Here is a 23,118-nt window from a genome sequence, read left to right on the forward strand (position 1 = left end):
TCCTTCTATCTATCATTTTCCCCTATGTTACTTTTCCTCAAACACCCTGCAGTCTTATGTCCAAACTTCCTACAACAGTCACACAGCTTGGGTATCCAGCCATATTCCACCGAAATCGTTCTAATGTCACCCCCACCCATATCGATATCAAAGGTTTCAGGTAACTCTACATTAATCTCTATTGATACACTGACTCTAGCATAAATTAACCTTTTCCTTGAAGCAGTGGCTTTATCCATCCTCTGGGGATCCCCTAATCTGCTTGCTAGAAATCCCAAGCCTTCCCCATTCCACAAGTCCTTTGGCACATTATGTAAGTTTACCCAAATAGGGATAGCCTTGACTGTGTTTTTCCTATTTTCAACATCCTGACTCCATTGGGTAACAATGAAACATTTCCCTGCCATGTATATTTGTGCCATTTCCAGCACCTTTCTCTTGTCTTCTTCATTGGTAAATTTGAAGTAAAACAGGTTTGCATCCGCAACCATCTCATAGTCCCCCTTTGTTTTCCATTTTTTCCTTAGGAGTTCTCTGACCACCGGGTATGGAAGTTTCTGTTCTAAGAAAAACCCCACAACATAATCTTTCCATAAAGTCCGGCCTTTTTTAATTAACTATTCTGGAACTTGTGCAACACCTTCAACCATGTTCAGGTTAAACTGTTTAAGCCCAGTTTCGATAGTATCTCCTTGTTCTCCCTGGAAAAGCGCGTTCCAGTTTCGTGGTTGTCCTCTTGAGTTAGCTCCATTTGCTCCTTGGTTGCTATCTTTTTCCACCGCTTGCGTGGGGTTTTGTAACTGTGCAGCTGTGGTTGCTGTTTGAAGGGATGGAAAATTTTGGCTAGTCAAAGCAAGAGAATTCATAGTTCATTCAAGGTTTTTTCCACTCAAGAACTCTCACTGTAATCAATGAAGGATTTTACCTTAAGTGGAAAAAAAGAACTTTCTATAGAACAGGATAAGGAAACTTGTCTGAGGGTTTTCTTTCCTATTCTAGGAAACACGAGGTATACAGGATCATGAATTAGTTTAGGTTATGTTGCAGCCGTTTTCCACAACAATGTTCCCCATCCTTGATAAACTTGTCTGCATTTTTCAACTTGTCTAACTTACTATTGAAGCTATCATCTTATTGGACAAGGTCAATGGCTTCATACCAGCTAGATCTTTATTAATATTGAACCAAAGAGCATCATCAGTAGCCCTGAAATAGAGTAAACCATCCACAAAAAAGGCCCTACCAGTGACCACTGATCTGCTAGAGATTTTGACCCTTTCCTCTGATTTCCTACACACCCCTATACTTGAAGACAACAGGTCAAACCCATATTCAATGTGCATTTTTTTTTAACGACCCTATAGGGGAATAATAGTTTGTAATATGGACCAGGAATTGATGGATTAAGATCTAATCCCCCGATATCCACTTCTTAGAGCAAGTCCAATGGAGGGCTGCTAAAAGGTGCCACATAGGCTTTTTAGCAGTCCCAGCCATATTTAGCAGCCCAAAACAAAAAAAATCATTCCAATCACACTTTTAGCAAAAACTCTGCCATCTGTATGTTAATTGCAACAGACGGCAAAGACTATGCCGTCTGTATAGGGCAGTCACTAAAAACGTGAATTTCTTTTTCTTCTCCACTCCTCTACCACTCAAACAAATCATCACTCCTCCACTCCTCTACCACTCAAACAAATCCTCACTCCTCCACTCCTCCACTCAAACAAATTCCTCTCTTTCTCACTCACTCGGTCTCCTCACTCAAAGGTAACATTAAAATGACAATTTTCATTCTTGAATTGTTAATTGTTTATTGAATGCTTTAATGTTAGAATGTTAGAATGTTGAATTTTGAATTGGAATTGATATTAGAATGTTGAATGTTGAATTGGAATTGATGTTAGAATGTTAGAATATTAGAATGTTGAATTGGAATTGATGTTAGAATGTTAGAATATTAGAATATTAGAATGTTGAATTGGAATTGATGTTGAAATTGATGTTAGAATGTTGAATTGGAATTGATGTTAGAATGTTAGTTTGAAATGGTTTGAAATTATGCGTGATTGGAATTGATGTTAGAATGTTAGAAGTGTTGTTTGAATTAAAGTTAAGAGGATATTGTTGATTGATTTGCAGGTGCCACACAAAATGAGTAACAAGGGTAAACGATTTTTCGGTCAAAAATCAGTTACTAGATTGACAAATGAGTCGATGTCAACCCTAAACGCCGATGAGGATGAAAACGAAGACTATAATTTGGAAAACCCTCCAGTAATTGAATTTCCGAACCCAGTAGATCCACTAACACATGCTACATTGGCTAGAAACCCGGAAACTCACATCTCTCATCGTGTAAATATGGTAAGCATTTGATCGTTAAATTTGATTTCTTTAACATCATAATTTGTATTTACTTTAATTTTAATGAATAAATGTTTTGAATAAATGTTTATGGAGGGGGGGAGATGAAATTGCGGTGTTGTTGGGCATCCGTGAACAATTGGTGGAAGATAATGGTTGCCAAAAGAGATTGTTTTGAAGGCATAAGAAATGAAATTTTACAATCTCCGTTTGGGTTATTGTTTCGATGTGGTTATCAAAACGCCGACCGTAGTTTGATATACGCTTTGATCGAGCGGTGGTGGGACACAACTCACACTTTCCACTTTCCACAAGGCGAGATAGGCATCACTCCAATGGATGTTACTATGCTCACGGGAATGAGTGTAGGAAGGGGAAAGGCTGCTACATTTAGAGATGGTCGGTTTGCAACTTTTGATTATGCACAACTAAAATGGTCGAATATAAGGCCGGAGCATTGGGCTAAAGGTGGTATCAAACCTTTCTTTTTTTATGAATGAATTCACGGAGAAGACAAAAGAGAGTGACGAAGGTTGGTGTCTGACGGGTACAGATCGAGAGAGATATTTGAGAGCATTATATTTTTACTTAATCACGCAGTGTTTCTTCCCCACGGATGATAGTTCACTGAGATTAGGTTGGATAGAGTGTTTGGTTTGGTTAGATTACATGCATCAGTATGATTGGGGTGATACTATGTCTGGAGCTTTGATTTACGCGTTGGATCAAGCGTGTCGAGTCATAGCTAATATTGCGGATGGCCAATGTGGTGGCTTCACCCCTATTTTACAAGTAAGCTTTAAATTTTTAGTATTATAACTTTATGATAGTATTATAATTTTTAAATTATGTACAAGTTTGATTTTGATATTTGTTTTTATGATAGTATTGGTGGTATGAGTACGTACCTACCATGGCTCCTCTTCTGAAATCGAACATGGACCGTGATATCGTCCCACTGATTAGAGCATGGATAAATGACTTTAAAGATTGCCGAAGTGGTTAAGGACGCCACAACATTCACTTAGATCGTAACCAACTCAAGACTAGGTCATCATTAGCGATACAGTGGACACAATGGTTTCATACTCGATATATACAATTAAATGTTGATGATGTGGAGGGAGATATCATGGATGATGTTTGGTTACGTGAGGCGATTCACCATGTACGTCGTTCATATAATCTTACAATATGCCGAATCGTCTTTGAGTTTGGAGGTATCATCGTGTTATACCTAGGCGATAGGTGTTGGCACCAAATCATTGGGACACTTTTCATCCCACACCCTCCTCCGGAGAATATGTGCCCATTGGGAAGAGTCAGTCAGTGGAGGTCCTACCTTAGAATGCATGAAGACTTGTGGCCACAAGCTTCTCTATATTTAGATGTGAATGGTGACTATGATAGTTACTAGGATCGCATCTCAAGAGGTCCTATATTGCCTACTAACATGTACAGAGCTGCTAATATAGACTTTGTGGGACATAAGGCTATTAGAAGTGATTTGCATATCCCACACCCTGCTGAGCCTTACTCTTCATCTCAAGGTCCTTACGAGGCTTTTGTTCCAGCTCCTTCCGATCCGGATAACCCATGGAGCTATGACATAGTTACATCTCAGGGAATGCATGTCTACATACCTATACCTCATGTTGATCAAAGTTATCTTCCGAACCTTGTCCCGGATCTTGACACTGTAGATGAGGTTAGTATTTGGTTTATATTTTGAAATTTGAATTATATTTGGTTTATTGTGATGATTTTTCTTAAAGTTATTGATTTTTTTTGTAGGCTACACTTAGAGTGTGATATGCTGAGTCGCAGCTAATGATGTATGGGATGCGCGATTCGGTTATGACTACGACCGATGAATACAATCATTATTTGGTGGCCGAGCAAGAAGAGAAACAAAAGTTAGAAGCGCAGATTCTAGAAATGACATTGCGAGAATCACGACAAGGGAGTAAATCAAAGAAGAGGCCAGCAACCTGGTGAGGGTTCGAATCAAAATTAGTTTATGTTTGTATTGATTGATGTTTGTATGGATTATGTTTAATGAATGAATTGAATTATGTTTGTTTAATGAATGAATTTTGGTTAGTTGAATGGATGTGTGAATTGTTGAGTTGTGGAATGAATGATAATGGATTGTGGAGTGAGTGGATATGAATTTGTATATGAAAAGAAGAACAAGATTTCTCAGTTTTTGCGTCTGCCAGGTACAGACGGCAAAGTTTCTACCGTCCGTCCATTTAATTAAAATGGGAGACAATAATAACCAACAGACGGCAGAAACTATGTCGTCCGTATCCCGAAACTTATTATGGCAGCTGCTAGCGAAAGTCTTAATTTTGGCTGGGTTTTTTACTTCTTCCAAATTTAAGACCCTTTTAGCAGCCCCATTGGAATGACATTTTTGTGGTTGGGGTGCTATATTTGCCTTTAGCAGCCCATATAGCCTCCCATTGGACTTGCTCTTAGGATTAAGGATAGACCTCGCCTCCTTAGTTACTGGGTTCCGAACAAATATTTCAGGCCAAATATCTTCTCTAAATTCACGGATAGGTCCATTGCATGAGTTTGTGACAGATGCATGACTTCCCAGAAAACTAAGATTTTGGTCTGGAAAGCTCATTCATCGTCCAACTGTTGAGAATGTGTTGCATCATTAGTTTCAGTCTTTCATTGATCTAGTTTTACATTGCTGGTTAGACTCTTATCTAATCCGAATTCTTATCTACTCCACACTCTTATCTAATCCGAATTCTTATCTAATTCAAATTCTTATCTAATCCGAAGTTGGCATCCAGTTTTAGTCACTAAAATCTTCACCTTCGAATCTAATTCGTCTTTAACTTCTTTTTCTTCCTATTATTAATAAACTGGCCCTACATTTAATTTTAACTGTCTAATCCTAATATAAATCTCCTACTGGTATGAGTCGTCAAAATCAATTTTATTATTATTACGTAATTATTTCGGTACAATTTTTGCCATCAATTTCTTTTGCAATTTTTTTTGTGCCACCCATTTCAATTCTCACTTCAGCCTTCTTTCATTTAACTACATTGCATCCCATATAAGTTACTTTGACATTTTTTTGTTTACAATAATTCACGAATTTTTTCCGACAGTTCATTTTCCCATCGTTTACATTCACACGACATTTTGTTATACATTCCGCTCACTCTTTTCTTATTTTATTTTTTCCTTGATTTTTCTTCTCTTATTTGCCATATGAACTTTGTTAGCATACCAAAGAGGGGGCGGTGTTTCGACCCCCACCTACGTGGCAAACGTCCATTGGTAAAGGTCTTCACTTTATTCATTTAATCGACAGGGCTAAAACCCAATTTGCAATACCATGGATCAATGTATATCCCCATTAACCCATGTGCCTAAGGCTGAACCTTAGCCACATGTCTTGCCACTAACGTACATTAATTTATGTCCACATTTGTTTCTTATCAGAGATATAATTGTCAGTTAAGAGTTATATTCAATTACAATTACTTAAGCTACAAGAATACTTGAGCTACAAGGAGTCTCTACTCTACCTATATAAATGTCAAACTATTTTTCATACAGAACTATGTTATTGAGATTTGATCACATCGATAATTTGGGTACGTAGGCAACCAAAAGGTACAGTCTCATTATTTTCTCGATCACCATCGTTTTTTCACTATTTTTCTACGTTATTCATCTTTTTCATCACCATTTAGTGTTTTGATCATATTTGGTCGAAACACCACCTAGGAGAGAGAAAAATCTCTCTTAGAGATATATGCTTTAATATATAGATAGTAGAAGTAGATATATTTAAAGATTTGGATTTTTTTTTTTTTTCATAATTAGTATTAGAATTTACAACAAATTGGAGACTCTGTGAACCCTAATAGAGCCAAGAGTGTATAACTATAATATATATCTAAAGATTGGCTAGTTTTATTTCGGTGTATATAAAACCAATAGAACAGTAGGAAACCTCGTCCATAGACACTTCACACGTACCAAGTTGCAATGTGCAACTCCTTAAGCGTCGATTGCTTATTATGTAATCCATTAACAAATTATCAAATCCAGTCGAACGCGTAGATGTGCGCCGACCATTCGCGCTAAAAGAATTCTAATTAGGAATCTTGGTTGATACTCGAAAGTGGACACAGGAAAAAAAAAGGTATTTGTTATTGACGGACCCCATATTGTGTTGGGCAGACCCAAAAAAAAAAACAATTATTACAAGTGTGTCATTGGTCCCAAAAAGTAAAAAAAAATAATAATTATTACAAGTGTGTCATTGGTCCCAAAAAGTTGAATTCGAAAACCCCAAGTTTAAACGACCCAGCTAGGTCGTTTATTGTGTAAACCCAACGATATGGCTACACCGTTTGGACTAAGTCTCCAACGATATAGCCACACCGTTTGGACTAAGTCCTAAACGACTTGGCCACATCGTTTGAGACTTAGTCCAAGCGATGTGCCCACACCGGTGAAGAGGCCAAGAAACAGAACTCTATATTTTTTCAAAGTTCAAATCCCGGCCACACCGTTTGGACTAAGTCCCCAATGATATGACCACACCGTTTGGACTAAGTCTCCAACGATATGGCCACACACCGTTTGGACTAAATTCCCAACGATATGGCCACACCGTTTGAAATTTGAACTTTGAAAAAAATATAAAGTTATGTTTTTTGGCCTCTTGACCGGTGTAGGCACATCGTTTGGGTGTGGCTAAGTCGTTTGGGACTTAGTCCAAACGATGTGGGCACACCCGGTATAGCCATATCGTTGGATTTGCACAATGAACGACCTAGCCGGATCGTTTAAGCTTGGGGTTTTCGAATTCAATTTTTTGGGACCAATGACACGTTTGTAATAATTGTTTTTTTAAGACTTTTTAAGACCAATGGCACACTCATAATAATTGTTTTTTTTTGTGTGCCCAACACAATATGGAGTCCATCACTAATAGGACTAAAAAAACCAAAAAAAGGGGGCTGAGCTGGGCTTTCACTCAGCATTAAGGGAGCTCGAGGCAGAAGTTTTGAACCAATTCCAGAAGTACTATTAACAAAATTCTCCTAGAAAAATCCATTGTTTACGGTTCGAAAGAAACACAGAATATCCTCTGCATTTTTTCGGATTGACACCATTGTTCAGTAGCTAATATTTGCTACACTACTGGAGCAAACGAGTCCATTTTCTTGGTCATTAGTGTGCTCAGAGAGAGAATCACTTTGGAATAAAAATATATCCTTAATGAGCTTTTAGAAGTATCCAAATTCCAAATGAAAGGTAAAAAAAAAAGAAAAAACATATAAAGAAAAAGGGGAAAGAAGAATACATAAAAAAAGAGAAAGAGGATTACAGGAGAGGCCATTAAAAATTTCCAAAGACTCAAGTCATTTATCTCATCCGTCAATCAACATCAGGTAAGAAAACCAAACCAAAAGAATCTTACAAAATCAACACATCCCTAGCCATCAAAAGCAGACCCATCAAAAAACTTGGAAACACAAGTTCGAACAACAAAAACACAAGGACAAAAGCGTAAATCACCATTTGATTATTTTTATTATTATAAAGTATTAAATTAAGCCACACTCTCTCTCTCTCATCAGTCACCCAGTGGCCAGTAGTACATTAAATAACTTTTGTTCAGCTAAGAAGTAGCTGCTTCCTTTCTCTTCTGTTTCCATTTCCTGTTCTCCTCTATTCACCCCCACCTCTCCTTTTTAAATAAAACCCATCCTCCATCCTCCTACCAACTATGAATTATTACTATCCTTCTACTTCTTAGTCTTGTCATTTTCTCTAGATCTTCACCAAATGGAAAATCAAGAAATGGTAAAAAAAAGTGGACTGGTTTTGAAATTGAAATAAGCCTGTTTTTTTTATAGCTAGTTGTTGTTTATGTAAATAAAGAGTAAGCACTGTTTGGTGTGAGACGGAGATTTCAAAGAGAATTTAATAAGTGAAGAAGGAAAAAAGATGGCTATGGCTGTAGTGCATCAAAGAGAGAGTAGTAGTGGAGGAAGTTATAATAAGCATCTTGATAATGGGAAGTATGTTAGGTACACTACTGAACAAGTTGAAGCACTTGAAAGAGTTTATGCTGAGTGTCCTAAGCCTAGTTCGATGCGTCGGCAACAACTTATTCGTGAATGTCCTATTTTGTCTAATATTGAACCTAAACAGATCAAAGTTTGGTTCCAAAATCGCAGGTATGCATAATTGATCTGCTCAAATTAAGATCCTATTAGATCTTGGGGACTTAGGAATGATATGTTGTGTCTTTGCAGGTGTAGAGAGAAACAGAGAAAAGAGGCGTCACGGCTTCAGACTGTTAACAAGAAATTGAGTGCAATGAACAAGTTGCTGATGGAGGAGAATGACCGTCTTCAGAAACAGGTGTCGCAGCTGGTTTACGAGAATGGATATATGCGGCAGCAACTGCAAAATGTATTTTGCCTTCTAATTGGAAAATGCATTTGTATTAATTGATCTTCTTCTTGCAAATTAGTATTTGCATTATGGGTGATTGTTAATTGGCAATCATAGCATCATAGAGACTTTGTAAACCCACAATTTTGATCTTATTTGTACTCGAATCTGGATTACATGTTGAGAGAACAGAACAAAGGGCTTCATTGGTACCTAAGAACTAAAGGGGAACTCAATGCCTTTGCACTTTTATATAGTGTGATTTGGTACTTGCCGAATTCACCATGTATTGTAATTTAAATCCAGGAATTAATACTGTGCATCATGTTAGTGACTCAGTGTTTGTGACCTAGAGTAACAAACCATGTTTACCAGTGGAAATTCTAAATTTTCTTTTCCTTCTGATACAGTCATCTGCTGCTACTACGGACACAAGCTGTGAATCTGTTGTTACCACTCCTCAGCATTCTCTAAGGGATGCTACTAACCCTGCTGGGTAATCTTTAATGCTTCTGACACTAAAATCTAATCCTCACACTCTCCCAATCATTTTTACTTTGCCTTTTATTTTACTGCTTTTGATCTCTTCCCTTTATGTTATTGACAGACTCCTCTCAGTTGCAGAAGAGACTTTGGCAGAGTTCCTTTCCAAGGCTACGGGAACTGCTGTCAATTGGGTCCAAATGCCCGGGATGAAGGTCTGCTGTCCTTATTTTTCATAAATAATGGTCATTTATACCACTAAGATGAATGCTCATAGTCATTGTCTTGTCTCAGGTTTCCGTTATACGTATCTATTTAGTTCTCTCTTAAAGTCTATTCATTGTTTGCTTGTTGTTCGCAGCCTGGTCCGGATTCGGTTGGGATTGTTGCCATTTCACACAGTCGTAGTGGAGTGGCAGCGCGAGCCTGCGGTCTAGTAAGTTTAGAGCCCACAAAGGTATGATTTGGCATTGACCAATAGAATAGTTCTATATTGATGGAGCAGACATAACTGCTTTAATAAATTTTGAAAAGGGAAAACATACAATCTGAGAATTGAAGCCAGCTTAAAACACTTAAATGACATATTTAACAATCACTCTGTGAAATTTAAAAATCCTATGGTGATCATCATTAATTTGTTTAGTTAGTCCCATCTTTTGTTTTGCTCATTAAGAAATTCAGTGCAAGTTAAAATTTAATGTCATTCATTGACAGATTGCGGAGATCCTCAAAGACCGTCCCTCTTGGTTCCGAGATTGTCGGAGCCTTGAAGTTCTCACTGTTTTCCCCGCTGGAAACGGGGGGATAATTGAACTGATATATATGCAGGTATACAACAAATTTTGAATTACAAGTTACCGTTTATGTTATCGGGGATATTCCAATATTGTTGCTGAATAATGTTGAGTACCTAATCTTAAAATAGCATATTCATGCCCTGTTGTTGGCATCGTTTCTGATTTGAAATAGCTTACATGGTTTCACTTTTAAGTCATCACCCCTATCTGTCCATATATGTCCATTAACTTACTGTTACCTACAGATGTATGCTCCAACTACACTTGCTCCTGCACGCGACTTCTGGACTCTAAGATATACTACAACTTTAGAAGATGGCAGTCTTGTGGTATGTAATTGCACCATCTTCTGCTGTAATGTCTTAAGCTCTCTATTTCTTAGTTTTATTTTAGGGAACTGCGAATTAGTAACTGGTCTCATCATAGTGATCTATAGTGTGTCAAGTTTATAAGTTTTGAATGATCCACTTCCCTTGACAGTATTAAACAACCAGACCCCTGTGAGTAATGAATGTCGAAATGAGACTGCAGGAATGGCCTAGCAGGACATATCGTATATTCATATATAACGTGAACTGTGAAGAGTGCTAGGGAATGTCACCTCATGCATTGTATTTTTATAACAAATCTCCCCAATCAATAACTGTGACAATTTGATTATTTATCTGATTGTCTTGAAAAAAAGGAAAGAGAATCTATAGATAATTTGGTGGCCTTGCTTTACCTTACATGCTTTTCGAAAAATCAGTATTAATTATTAGACTTTCCGTGTTGTCTTCGTGATAAAAGAAAATTCAGTTGCAAAGTTTGTACTGGTTGCAATTTGATTTGATTATTGTTGATGCTGAACATAAAAAATTCTGTTTACAGCAAATCAGCAATAGCATTAAATGGTTACTTATTTGTCGTCAATAGTTTAGATCTTGTAGATTGCTATATTAAATCCAACCCAATATTATGTCTATTCTTATTTTTATGGCATTGGTATCTGAAGGTTTGCGAAAGGTCACTATCAGGTGGTGTTACTGGTCCAAATGCATCTGCTGCTCCTCAATTTGTAAGAGCTGAAATACTGCCCAGTGGCTATTTGATTCGTTCATGTGAGGGGGGAGGGTCCATCATCCACATTGTTGACCACCTTGATCTTGAGGTTTGGTTTCTGTTTGGAAGCTTTTCCTAGCGTTATATGTATTTGTTTTTTTCCAAAAACCTAATTTTCTATTTTCTCTTTTGTTGGTATAGGCATGGAGTGTTCCTGAGGTTTTACGACCTCTTTATCAGTCTTCAAAAGTCGTAGCTCAGAAGATGACAATTGCGGTGAGTTACCAAGTATTCGTGTTACATTGAGCCCGTACTATTAAAGCATGCCCATTGTTATACTCCTTGCTGATTCACCATGAAATTTTATTGCTTATGTTGGAAAGAATCTGTACATCTACGTCAATTGAAGCCCTTTTATGAACACAACCGTTAACCCAAATCCGCAGTGGTCCATCTGTAGATGCCTTCCTGATATGTGTGGACCTGATCTAGGAACTAGGTTTTGGTATTTTGGAATTCTAAAATTAGACAAGCTCTTCAAGTTTAGGGTTCATACACTGAATAGAACTGCCTCAATTGAGGATCTCTAAGGTTAAGCTTTGATGATTACGGTGAACCCATGTCAAAAGGAAGTAGTTCTTTTTCATCCATGTTAGATTTTTGGTTATGCTGATCCACCCAATATCCTAGTGGACTCTTGGTCCACTCTTACTTTATCTCAGACACTTTTACTGTTGGTGATTAAGAATGGAAATTTCTATTTCAAACTTACAAATTTGTTCAAGTATTTGGGGGAAAAGAAAGAGCTTGTTACAGTGTCAGATTTGAGTTTGTACTAGTTTCGAGAGAATGGCTCTTTCGGTCTTTCTGTACCCTTGATGAAATAGAATAGGAACTGATTGTGCATTTTCTTCAAAGGCACTGCGCCACATCAGGCAAATAGCTCAGGAGATGAGTGGTGAAGTTGTATATGGCTTGGGTAGGCAGCCTGCTGTTCTCCGAAACTTTAGTCAAAAGTTGAGCAGGTGATATCAGTTACTCATTTTCTTATTACTCTTTTTATTTACATGTGGAGTAAATGTACATAATTCTGTATATGCTGTTATACTGTGGTTGTTTTGTTCAAGAACCTGCTTCTTAAATTAAATTTACGAGTTTTATATTTTTTGATGTTTTTCAGGGGATTCAATGATGCGGTCAGTGGATTCAACGATGATGGTTGGTCATTGATGAACTGTGATGGTAGTGACGATTTTATGATTGCCATCAACTCTGGCAAGAACATTGGTGTCAATCCAAATGCTGCTAGTCCTCTCCCATTGCCTGGAAGTGTCCTTTGTGTGAAGGCATCCATGCTACTCCAAGTGAGTTGACATACGAGTGCCCATCTTTATAACATCTGTACTTTTGTTTTCATCTTATTATGTTTGAAGTGTTGGAAGGCTTTTTTCCAGGACTTCAGATGGGGATCATACCCAGCCATGGCTGGCTGGCTCCAATCAATTATTTAAAAGTTAAAATTACAATTTTGTAAAACCGACCAGGAAACTGTAGAAATATCAGGCCAAACCTCAGATATGTGAAAAACTTATTAGAATCTATCACTGTGATTACCAAACAGGATATTGACAAGGAGGGGTAACAGTTGGTGGCAATTACTGAAAAGTTGACAGTTAAAAGTTAAAACTAGTGGCTGGATTATCCCAGATGCCAGCAGCCTCTACCCAGTTATATTCACTTCCTATTTTCAGACGCCAAATTTGATTTGGTCAAGTGTGGGGCGTGTGGCCTCTATCAAGTACATATTTTCTGTGGTAGCCTCACATGCCCTCAAGTCATCTGCAAGTAACTACATGATTTCTTCATCAAAACTGAGATTTTATGAATTTGTAATGTTGAAGTCAGCATTAAAAGACTTCATTCTTGTTGCGTCTGCATTTCAGCATCGCAAACACGTATTGGTTGTAACCTGTACCTGTCAAATACAGCTTTATTTTGTATGGTACTGGAATTGAAATTAGTGGTTGCTTGGGGAGCGCCTTTTACTTGGTTGTGTGGAGTTGTTTATGCTGTTTTGTATAGGAAATTAAAAGTTTTTCCTAGTGAAAGTTTGACTTCTCATCTTTGTGCTATTTTGTATATTTAATGTGATATGTCTAGTTCGGAATCTGATTTTCACTTGATCCGAGAACCTTCAATCCTATACCATTGGAATCCTCAAATGTGGATTTTGTACTTAATAGTTTTCTTTGTAAATATAATGAAAATGAGGGTGATTCTCCGGAGGCTTCCCTTCCAAATGCAGTATACTGGTCAGTGGAATAAGGAGTAGATGTATCAATTGGTGAGGAGATTATTGTTTTCGCTTGGAGAGTCACCTCATTTTTTAATCTAAGATCTCCTTTTGATTTTATATTACTAATCTTTTTGACTTAATAAATATTGAATTTTCGTTGGTCTTGTTGCTAGAATGTTCACCCTGCATTGCTGATTCGGTTTCTGAGGGAGCACCGGTCAGAGTGGGCCGACTATAACGTGGATGCATACTCTGCGGCATCACTAAAAGCGGGTTCATATGCTTTTGGAGGTTTTAAATCCACCAGGTTCTCGGGGAGTCAAGTCATCATGCCGCTTGGTCACACCGTGGAACATGAGGAGGTATGTATTTACGTCCCATTTTTCATAAATTTGTGTATGCAATCTATCTAGAATTAGTAGAATGCTGTGAATAGATTTTAAGATAATATGTAGGCTATGTTACATGGACACGCCATATTTCAAAAATAATCCGAGTCGGATAAGTATCCATGTGTCCGTGTTGGACACACACGGACATGTATTGTATGTGATATTCCTCAGATTTTGATATTTCGCTGTGTCAGGCACTTCGAAGCCATGTAGGATATGGACACACGTATCCGTGCCAATGTAACTTAGTATGTAGGCACTTTTCAAAAAGAGTGATATCTGCATATTGCTTTCTTGCTAGATGGTATAAAAGTGTCGGGAGAAGTGATGCTGCAACTCTTCTGCAGTTTTATTCATCCAATAGTTTTTCTTTTCCTTCCGTGCCTGTGCCTGCATGATTGTTTTAATTCACTAACTCTTCGTTCTTATTCATTGAACATTCCAGCTGCTGGAAATAATCCGGCTTGAAGGTCATGCTCTTACTCAAGAAGATGCTCTTCTATCCAGAGATATTCATCTCTTGCAGGTTAGTCTCCATTGCCTCATGTAGTCTTCTTTTATGTTGCGAAATTTGAAGTGCCAGAACAAGGATTTTAGATTGAAAAACAATGGGATATCAATTTGCTCCAAAAATGGAGGCAATTCAAATCTGTATGCTTCTTAACTGGTTGATTTAAAGTTCATTGAAATATGGAAAGGCTAAGTATATGTAATTTAGCATGCTATCTATTTCCTTTGTTCTCTTAATTGAAAACAATTAACTAGCAAAAAAATAATAATAATTGAAACCAATTTATCTTTATTTTGTTTCACTTTGGTTGGTTCTGTATTTGCAGACTTGCAGCGGGGTGGACGAGAATGCAGTAGGTGCCTGCTCTGAACTTGTTTTTGCTCCAATCGATGAAATGTTTCCAGATGATGCTCCACTACTACCTTCAGGGTTTCGGATCATACCGTTGGATTCAAAACAAGTTGAGTTTATATCTAATTTATATTAGCATTTCAATTTTATGTTTCTTTTTTCTTTAGACTAATGCGTATTGATAGACACTATTCTCCAATCGAAAAACTGGTTCCATATTAACCAAGCCATTGGATACTTTACCTGGTCTTTTGTTAAAAGAACTCATGTAAGTAGCTACAGAAAAGATGCATTAATCTTCAAACTACGGACTGAATCATTGTCAATGCCTTCCTGTCTCTGGGCATCTATGCTGGGCACTATTGCAGTGTTTTATAAGATCTTTGTAAAGTAGATGAATGTTGTCAATTGCCTTCAAAACTAATACTTACTGTAATACAGTGTGAAACACAGGATATAACTGCACACCGAACATTGGATCTAGCATCAAGCCTTGAAGTAGGTCAAGCGACAAACAGGGGTGCTGGAGATGCATCTCCAAATGCCTATAACAGTCGCTCGGTGTTGACAATTGCTTTCCAATTCCCTTTTGAGAATCATCTCCAGGATAGTGTTGCAACCATGGCACGCCAGTATGTCCGTAGTGTGGTTTCTTCTGTGCAGAGAGTTGCCATGGCCATAGCTCCCTCTGGCCTGGGCCCGCATTTGGGACCAAAGTTATCTCCAGCTTCTCCCGAAGCTCTTACACTTGCTAATTGGATCTGCCAGAGCTATAGGCAAGTTTTGCATTCTTCAATTTTGTTTCCCCACCCCCTCCTTCCCTGTAAGGTTTCATCTCTGATATATAATCACTGCTAGTAGTATGTGATTAAATGTGGTTGCCCCTTTTACTGGTAAAACATGCATTTTCTTTGTCCCCAGTTACCATATAGGAGCAGAACTGTTGCGGTCCAGTAGCGACGCAGGCGACTCGGTTTTGAAATTGCTTTGGCACCATCCAGATGCCATATTGTGTTGTTCCTTGAAGGTACCACTGCTCCTCAAGCAACAAGTATTTATGATTCTTGGTTTCCTGTTTATGTATTTTGCTTGCGATGCCAGTGGCTTTCTGAGACTGTCAACAAAGGATAAGCCTCTAATTTGCACCATTTTCTTATTTCACTCCCAGTCCCCCATTCATGAATGAATCTACCAAGTTGCAAACAGGAAACAATTCATTTTCTTAGGCATTTTACTTGCATAAATCTGCAAATGTTAACCAGGTACTTTGTTTGCTTTACAGTCACTACCAGTCTTCACCTTTGCCAATCAGGCGGGATTTGACATGCTGGAGACCACTCTGGTGGCTCTACAAGACATTACATTGGATAAAATATTTGACGAATCCGGTCGGAAGGCATTGTGCTCCGATTTCGCCAAGATAATGCAGCAGGTAACTTTAATGAACAGTAGTTAATGAAGATGAAAACACTGATCAAACTTCTAGCCCCTCTTTCTTGTTTCTAAAATCATATTAGACTAGTTCCTCATTCTTGTTTCTAAGATCATATTAGGCAGTCTTGCTTCAAATTCAAAACAATAATCAGTTCTTGTGTTTTATTGTCTCTGTAGGGGTTTGCATATCTACCAGCTGGAATCTGCGTATCAACGATGGGGCGGCACGTGTCTTATGAACAAGCGATAGCCTGGAAAGTCCTCACTGAAGAAAACACAGTTCACTGCATTGCTTTCACTTTTGTCAATTGGTCTTTCGTGTAAACAGTAGTATTTATCAACTAGAAGATCTCCCCAACAGAAAAGAGGAAAGGAAAATTTTGTATTTAAATTATCTTATGTTATCATTTCTTTATTTATATAAATTAAAGATTCGTCACTGGACCCAAATCTTGCAATAGTATAAATGGTGGAGAGTGGGGTCGGGGGGACAATAATTATGATGTTTTTAGTTGTGAAAAACTGCATTGCTTCTTTCTCAATGGAGAAAGAGGCCTCACAAGAGAGACTAGTTGGAGAACTTTGGGCAAAAGGGGATCTCTGAAATGAGGTCACTTTAGGAGGGTACTTAGTACTTAGCAACACTTAAAACAGTTGTTGTCAGCAGCACAGGGGGTTGGTTGTTGTGAATTAAAAGATAAGAGGACAGTGCAAGTGTGGTGCAGGTATTACATCATTCGTTTGTCATCGTTCAGTAATTTGTACACTTGCTGCTAATAGCAGCTGTTGTTGGGTCAAATGCGGGGTCAAAGCACATCTGTCTCCCTGGCTTTTTATTTGTAAATGGGAATCTGTTTCAGTTGCTCAGTTCGTGCTATTTTGGAACACGGTATCATCTGCCTTTGGACAAGCGTGGTCCTCCGCATGCTCAAGAGGGTGGGGTCAATCATTTGATGGCATCAGGTACTATTATTTTCACAGGCAAGTACTATAGTATCATGGAAGAATAAGTGAGGAATCACAATATTGGGACAGGCATATAGTGGTATCAGTCTTTTGGTGCTACTTAACTTGGTTGTTGGAAACAAAATGGGAGGGAAAAGCGCATACTTTTCATTAGTTTGTCAACAAGTACTAATAATATAATGAATTAATGACTAATGAGACTTGTTAGTCACCGAAAAAAAGACTAATGAGACGTATTCTTGCCGGCCACATCAAATCTTGCTGCAAGCACCCGAATCTCAGGAACCAATATTTCTACTGATAAGTTGTAACTACTCAAAAGTAAGAGGTAGAATGTTTGGAGGGACTTGGGCAATAGATTTTTCTGTGGACCTCGAAAGCACACTGAATTTGGGGATTTAAGTGCCAGAGACCTGCGCTAACAACCACACTAAGTACAAGATCAAAGTATCACTTTATTATCATCAAAAGGTTTGTAACAGGGATAGTTATAACGAATGTGCCCAGTGAAGTTTATATAGTTAATAGTTCAAGAGGGGTCACTAATGGAGGTTTTTATCATTATTTTGGCACACCATTAGAGTCACCTTGTTTTTCTTATAGATACGATATGTGAACGGTGAAGTTTAGAGGGAGATTTGAACATTTTTATGATATCAAGTTATCAACGGAAGAATTTTAGTAAAATAGACAAAACAAAGTTTGATTTCTGGCGCCACTTAAATTCTATTTCTTTTCACGAAATTGTGCTAAACATAAAAAACAGATGATTATCTGCAATATTGCGTCCGCCCATAGAATAGGTGGAACTCGGGGCGGGTCAAGGCCTAACCTGAGCTCAACCCAAGTTTCAAAATGTGTCAACCTAAACCCGGGACCAAATCTTAGTCTGCTCTTAAACTTTCAGCCCAAGCCCAAGTCGGGTTGATAAAGTTTTTTGGGGTTTTTTTTTTTTAAATTATGAGATAAATAACACCAAAATTGCAATTTTCAAACAAAATTGAAGGGAATTGATTATTTGAAAGGGAAACAATCCTAATTGATTCCATTGTTCTCTATAAAAAAAAATTGAAAGAATAGAAGATATACGTACATATATGTACACGGGCTCGAATTTTTCAGTTATTTGATATTCTAACCTGAGCCCAATTTGAAACTAAGTCGGGTTTTGATTTTACAAGACCAAACCTAGACCACGGATCTGAAATGTTAGCCTAGAACTCATAAAAATCAGGGTTTAGCCCATCAGTTTTCGACTAACCCGACCCAAGTTCCACCCCAACCATAGAAGTTTATCAGTCTAATGGACCTCACTCCTGTCTATCACTGAGGATTAGGGGTGATAAAAGGGCTGGGCCGGGCTAGCCCGCCCCTCAAACCATAAAAGCCCTCATGATTGAGGGTCGGGTCAGCCCGCCCCTATTTGATATTGAGGGCCGGGTCGAGTAGGGTCAAGCATGAAAACTCAAGCCCTTAACCCCCGACCCTCATTTTTTTAGGGCCAAATGAGGGGGCGGGTCGGGCCCCGGTCTAATTATACCTCACACTAGTTTACTATTTTTTTTTGATTTTTTAAATTGATTTAATGATATGTATATAAGTATACAAAACTAATTCTTATATCTTTAGAAAAAATAGATAGAGATGGTGGAAGAGATGATATTCTTAAAACATCTACATTTTTCATACTTAACTATGTTTTAGGTTGGATTTGCTTTATGTATGACTTATATACATATCATTAAATCAATTACAAAAGTCATATATTATATTATGTTATAATTTATTCCCTATTGAAAACAAATTTAATGATTTTTTATACAATTTAGATAATTATAGTATAATACATAAATATATATTATAATACATAAATTATCACTCCTATTTTGGGTTTACAAAAATAATCATAGTTCACTTTTTTTTTATATTTGACCTCTTTTACTCAAATTACAAAATACCCCATATGATATGTGGTAAACTACTATTATTAAACATCATTTGTAGTGAAAATATTTAGTTCAAATAGAGATAATTGTGGTACCCTACATATATAATGTAAAAAATAAAATATATCTTATCGAAAAAAAAAAAAAAGGGGGGCCAAGTGAGGGCACTGGAAGGGCCTAAATCTTGGTAGGGCCTATCTCTCAGAACCCTAGACCTAGCCCCTAACAAGCATGGCGGGGGGCCAATCTGTGAGGGCCAACTTTTGAGGGTTTTGACGCGCATTTTTGAGGGCCGGGTCGGGCCGGGTTGAGGGTCGGAGGGCCAAATTATCACCCATACTGAGGATAGGGGTGTAATACGGGGCGGGCCAGGTCAACCGCGGGTCAAATAGTGATGGGGTGGGGCGGGGCGGGGCTAGGGGATACAAATCCAGTGGTCCCCGATGGGGCGGGGCGGGGCGGGTTGAAGTGTCATGTCTTAGTACCATCACCCGGCCCGTTGGGTTAGCTTACGGGGCGGGTTTTGGGCGGGTCATCTGGGTCGGGTGGAAATTATCATTTTATCCAATTTTACAAAAAAAAATTTTCTAATTCCGCAAGTAATATATTTCCAATTCAGAGCATAGAGAAAAAATGGAATCAATCAATAAAAAATAAACAAAAATAAAAAAACTTGAATTTGAATCCAAAACCATATTTGTAAATTTGAAACTTATTTATCGTGATTTACCATTTGTAAATTGATTATTTTCCATAGCATGATAAAATGAAGATGGGAGTGAGAATCTATGGTACAAAACAATAAAATATAAACTAAAAGAATTCGAAATGAATATAAGGATAAATGATTTATCTTCTCTAAAATTCGAAAATTGAATTTGAACTTTTGATATTTTTCCAATGTTCAAACTTGAATATGTGAAATTGATATTGAACTCATAAGTTTGTATTCATATCTCTCAAATTCCTACAAAAGTTTAAAAAAATTATAAACAAAATACAAAAATATTAGAGTTAGAGTCTTGAAATTGTGCGGGTCAACGGGGTTGGGTCAACGGCTTTTGACACGGTGCGGGTCGGGCGGTTTGACGGGTTGGGTTTGAGCATAGAACCTACACCCATAGCCCGACCGCATAAAAACGGTGGCGGGGCGGGACGGGTCTATTTTCGGGTCGGTGCGGATTTGGGTGGCGGGTGAAGACCGGGTATCCTACCGGATGATGGGTCAACGGTTTTTTTTTACACTCCTAACTGAGGAGTTAAGGTGTTGTGGTACAATAAAGTTGCTACTCCAAACTTATGGCCTGAGCCCAACTTTGACCGAATTTTGTAGTTCTACTGGGAAACGAGGAAGGCTGCCGATGTCACCCTAAAAACACAATTTTTGCATTGAGAATCAACTTTGATTGTAAGAATGAATGCAAAAGTCAAGTGAATTGCCTGCTAGCTAGCATTCCTTGTAACAAAAACGAAGGTTCTATTGATTTTTCTACACCATTTACAGTAAATTCAGTGGTGGTGGAATCAAGGTACCAACAAGACCAACCAAGGCCTTGACAACACCATTAGAGCATTCCCAATGCAGGTGGATATGGTGAGTTTGTGACTTTATTCACCTCTTTTTTGTTCAAAACATTTGCCCAATGCAAAGGTGATTATAATGGTGACTATTTTCCCAAGTCAAAACGAAGGTGAAACCTTCAACCAAGATAGTAGTTGAGTTGTGAACTTCGAACGGAATGTTGGATTTCATCTTGTGTGTGTGTGTGTTTTTTTTTTTTTTTAAAAAAAACGGGTTTTTTTTTTTTTCGGATGGAATGTTTCTTTCCGTCTCGCATGATTTTTCAACTTTTTTAAGTTTTTTTTTAAGTGGAAATTTTATTGATAATGATAACGAATTTTACAAATAATTAGGACAAACGTGCAACAAGCTGCACCGCAAGTCATTTCTGAATAACAAATCCTATCCTCCTAAAGACAAACTCGTTAGAACCAGCTGTCATTACGTTGCAGTCCATAACTTTTTGCAATCTCTTAAGCAGCTCAACAGACTGTTGTGTCAAGAAACCAAAAGTGTCAAAACTGAACGGAATGAAACAATGTTAGTTAGCTCTACAAGCTTCCTCGTGTTTCTCAATTTTCCCTGCCGCTGCTCTATTAGCTGTTTCTCCCACCTCAAAGACTCCATTCCCAAGCCCTACCAACGGAGAGGCTCCAGTTACATCAACACATGCATGTCTCCCCTCAGACCAATTGTAGATCAAAACATCCGTAGGCATGAAGTGTCGTTCTTCCCTCATTCGGATCAGTGACAAAATTCACGGGAGCTTCCTTCTTCACTTGTACCCCAGCATTCCAAAATGCATCACATAAAATATCTTTTACATGATCATGTCGGTATTTGAAACCTGGAAAATGTCTACAATGTACTGCATGGTCCCCGAAAGCATCTAGTCTACTCTTTTTGCAAACAGGACATAGACCACCATCAGAGTACAAAAGAATTATGAGATGGTACCGGAGAATAGAACGATACTCCACCGGCGACATACGCTGCCCAAGTCCCTCCATCGAAATAGTAAGTAGAAAATTCTTTGCATGTTCTGACTGCAAGCATCCAATAACTGCTTTCTTACGAGCAGATAACACAAACTCTCTCTCAAGACCAGCAACAATCTTACCATAGAATGCTTCCGCCAAAACTTTTTGTGGTTTTGAGGGGACGGTAGCATTCACAGCTATAGAACTGAGGTTAAAATCGGGTAGACAAACACTCAATGCACTGTTAGCAACATCAAGAATCTCATCCAAAGGCACTGGGCCACAACTCCTAAGAATGTGGTTCTAAAGCTCAAAAGTCTGACAACGGGAGGCCACAAAAGCAAAAGTAGAGACATCAGTGGCACAATAAATGCCTAACCCACCAAGACGTAATGGGAGTGTCGATAAACGCCACTGCAAATCACCGAAGTCAGGACCATCAGAAACCACAATACCCTGGAGAACCCTGCGGAGATGTCGATCAAAAGTCTTAGCTGCCTCTCTAAAAAGAAATGGTGGACAAGTACGAATCGCAAAGACCAACTTAGAGAGCCCAGCACAAGCACATAATAGAGCTAACTCACATTGTGGATCTTCCAATATATCTAAACGGTCCATCAAGATCACAACCTTTTCAACATGCTTGCGAGCAAGGCCCATGATAAAGGATGAATCAGTGCTGACCGCACCTCCAAACAACCTGACTCCCTGCTGAGGACGGGACAAATCTGAAGGAAAGAGACCAGGGGTGGAGTGACGTGGATCCAGTGACGACCAAAATATCTCTGTTTTAGCCACATTAAGAACCAGCCCGTAAGAAGGTCATTCTCCCTGAATCATACTCAAAGCAGTCACCACCTGTTCTGTATCTCCAATCAGGGTCCCATTATCTAGATACCAAGCATATAGCAATAACTGACAACTGGACTGGATCCGCAGAACCAAGGGATACAACACCAGTGCAAATAGAAGGGGACCCAAGGGTCCTTCCTTTGAACCACGATGCGAGACCATATGTAGCCATCCCCAAATATAACCTCGCAAGAGTTGACAATACAAGTACTTTCGACCCAAGGGCAATAGTCAAGTAACAAGCGATACGAACCTCTTTCAACATGGTAGTCCGATCAACCATGTTAAAACCATTCTGAAAATCTACAAGCAGCATCGAAAGAGATGTATTATCGCTGTTAGCATACACTATCTGGTTGACAGCATGCAAAATCGTTTCTGCTCCACCAGAAACACCAACCCCATACTGAAAACCCTGTAAGTATCCTACCACATCTTTGGAAACTCCTTTCATTACAATCTTGGAGACCAGACGACGCCAAACCATCCCCACAGCTATAGGACAAATACTATTATCCGGCTTGAGAAGTGGAGTAAGCGGAGCACTAGCAATGAATTCCGCTAACGGCTGTGGACATCGTCCTTGTAACAAAAGATTCACCACAGGGGCCAATGCATCTAGCAAATCAGACGATATAGCTGCTGCAACACCACTCATAGCATCTAACAAATGTTGAGCTCGAAT

At 38.4% G+C, this 23,118-nt stretch overlaps 2 protein-coding genes across 5 annotated transcripts; one reads left to right on the plus strand and one right to left on the minus strand.

Annotated features, from left to right (window-relative positions):
* Nucleotides 1-5: 5 nt before the first annotated feature.
* LOC147482140 (uncharacterized) lies at nucleotides 6-491 on the minus strand. The gene has a single exon (XM_086579216.1). It carries the CDS (start codon nucleotides 489-491, stop codon nucleotides 6-8), a length of 486 nt encoding a protein of 161 aa, XP_086435342.1.
* A 7,512-nt stretch (nucleotides 492-8,003) lies between these two features.
* On the plus strand, nucleotides 8,004-16,572 carry LOC147482141 (homeobox-leucine zipper protein REVOLUTA-like). 4 transcript variants are annotated; one of them, XM_086576176.1, is made up of 18 exons: nucleotides 8,004-8,600; nucleotides 8,679-8,838; nucleotides 9,231-9,316; nucleotides 9,428-9,518; nucleotides 9,665-9,760; nucleotides 10,021-10,134; nucleotides 10,349-10,432; nucleotides 11,098-11,253; nucleotides 11,346-11,420; nucleotides 12,063-12,169; nucleotides 12,325-12,508; nucleotides 13,614-13,802; nucleotides 14,278-14,358; nucleotides 14,669-14,803; nucleotides 15,136-15,470; nucleotides 15,616-15,721; nucleotides 15,977-16,126; nucleotides 16,306-16,572. In XM_086576176.1, exons 1-18 carry the CDS (start codon nucleotides 8,368-8,370, stop codon nucleotides 16,450-16,452), a joined length of 2,529 nt encoding a protein of 842 aa, XP_086432302.1. In that variant the 5' UTR covers nucleotides 8,004-8,367; the 3' UTR covers nucleotides 16,453-16,572. The 4 variants fall into 4 exon arrangements, with proteins under 4 accessions (XP_086432302.1, XP_086432303.1, XP_086432305.1 ...); XM_086576177.1 differs by having other exon boundaries at nucleotides 15,148-15,470; XM_086576179.1 differs by having other exon boundaries at nucleotides 8,025-8,600; nucleotides 15,148-15,494; nucleotides 15,649-15,721.
* The last annotated feature ends 6,546 nt before the right edge of the window (nucleotides 16,573-23,118 follow it).

Source organism: Coptis chinensis, chromosome 8, assembly GCF_015680905.1.
Source record: "Coptis chinensis isolate HL-2020 chromosome 8, ASM1568090v1, whole genome shotgun sequence".
NCBI lineage: Eukaryota > Viridiplantae > Streptophyta > Magnoliopsida > Ranunculales > Ranunculaceae > Coptis > Coptis chinensis.

What these genes read in the sequence shown, in the direction of transcription:
- LOC147482140 (XM_086579216.1), bottom strand. Translation starts at nt 491, where the DNA reads ATGGTTGCGGATGCAAACCTGTTTTACTTCAAATTTACCAATGAAGAA.
- LOC147482141 (XM_086576176.1), top strand. Translation starts at nt 8,368, where the DNA reads ATGGCTATGGCTGTAGTGCATCAAAGAGAGAGTAGTAGTGGAGGAAGT. An exon ending in AGGCATCCATGCTACTCCAA is followed by an intron (nt 12,509 to 13,613) that starts GTGAGTTGACAT and finishes TCTTGTTGCTAG; the next exon opens with AATGTTCACCCTGCATTGCT. An exon ending in TACCGTTGGATTCAAAACAA is followed by an intron (nt 14,804 to 15,135) that starts GTTGAGTTTATA and finishes ACTGTAATACAG; the next exon opens with TGTGAAACACAGGATATAAC.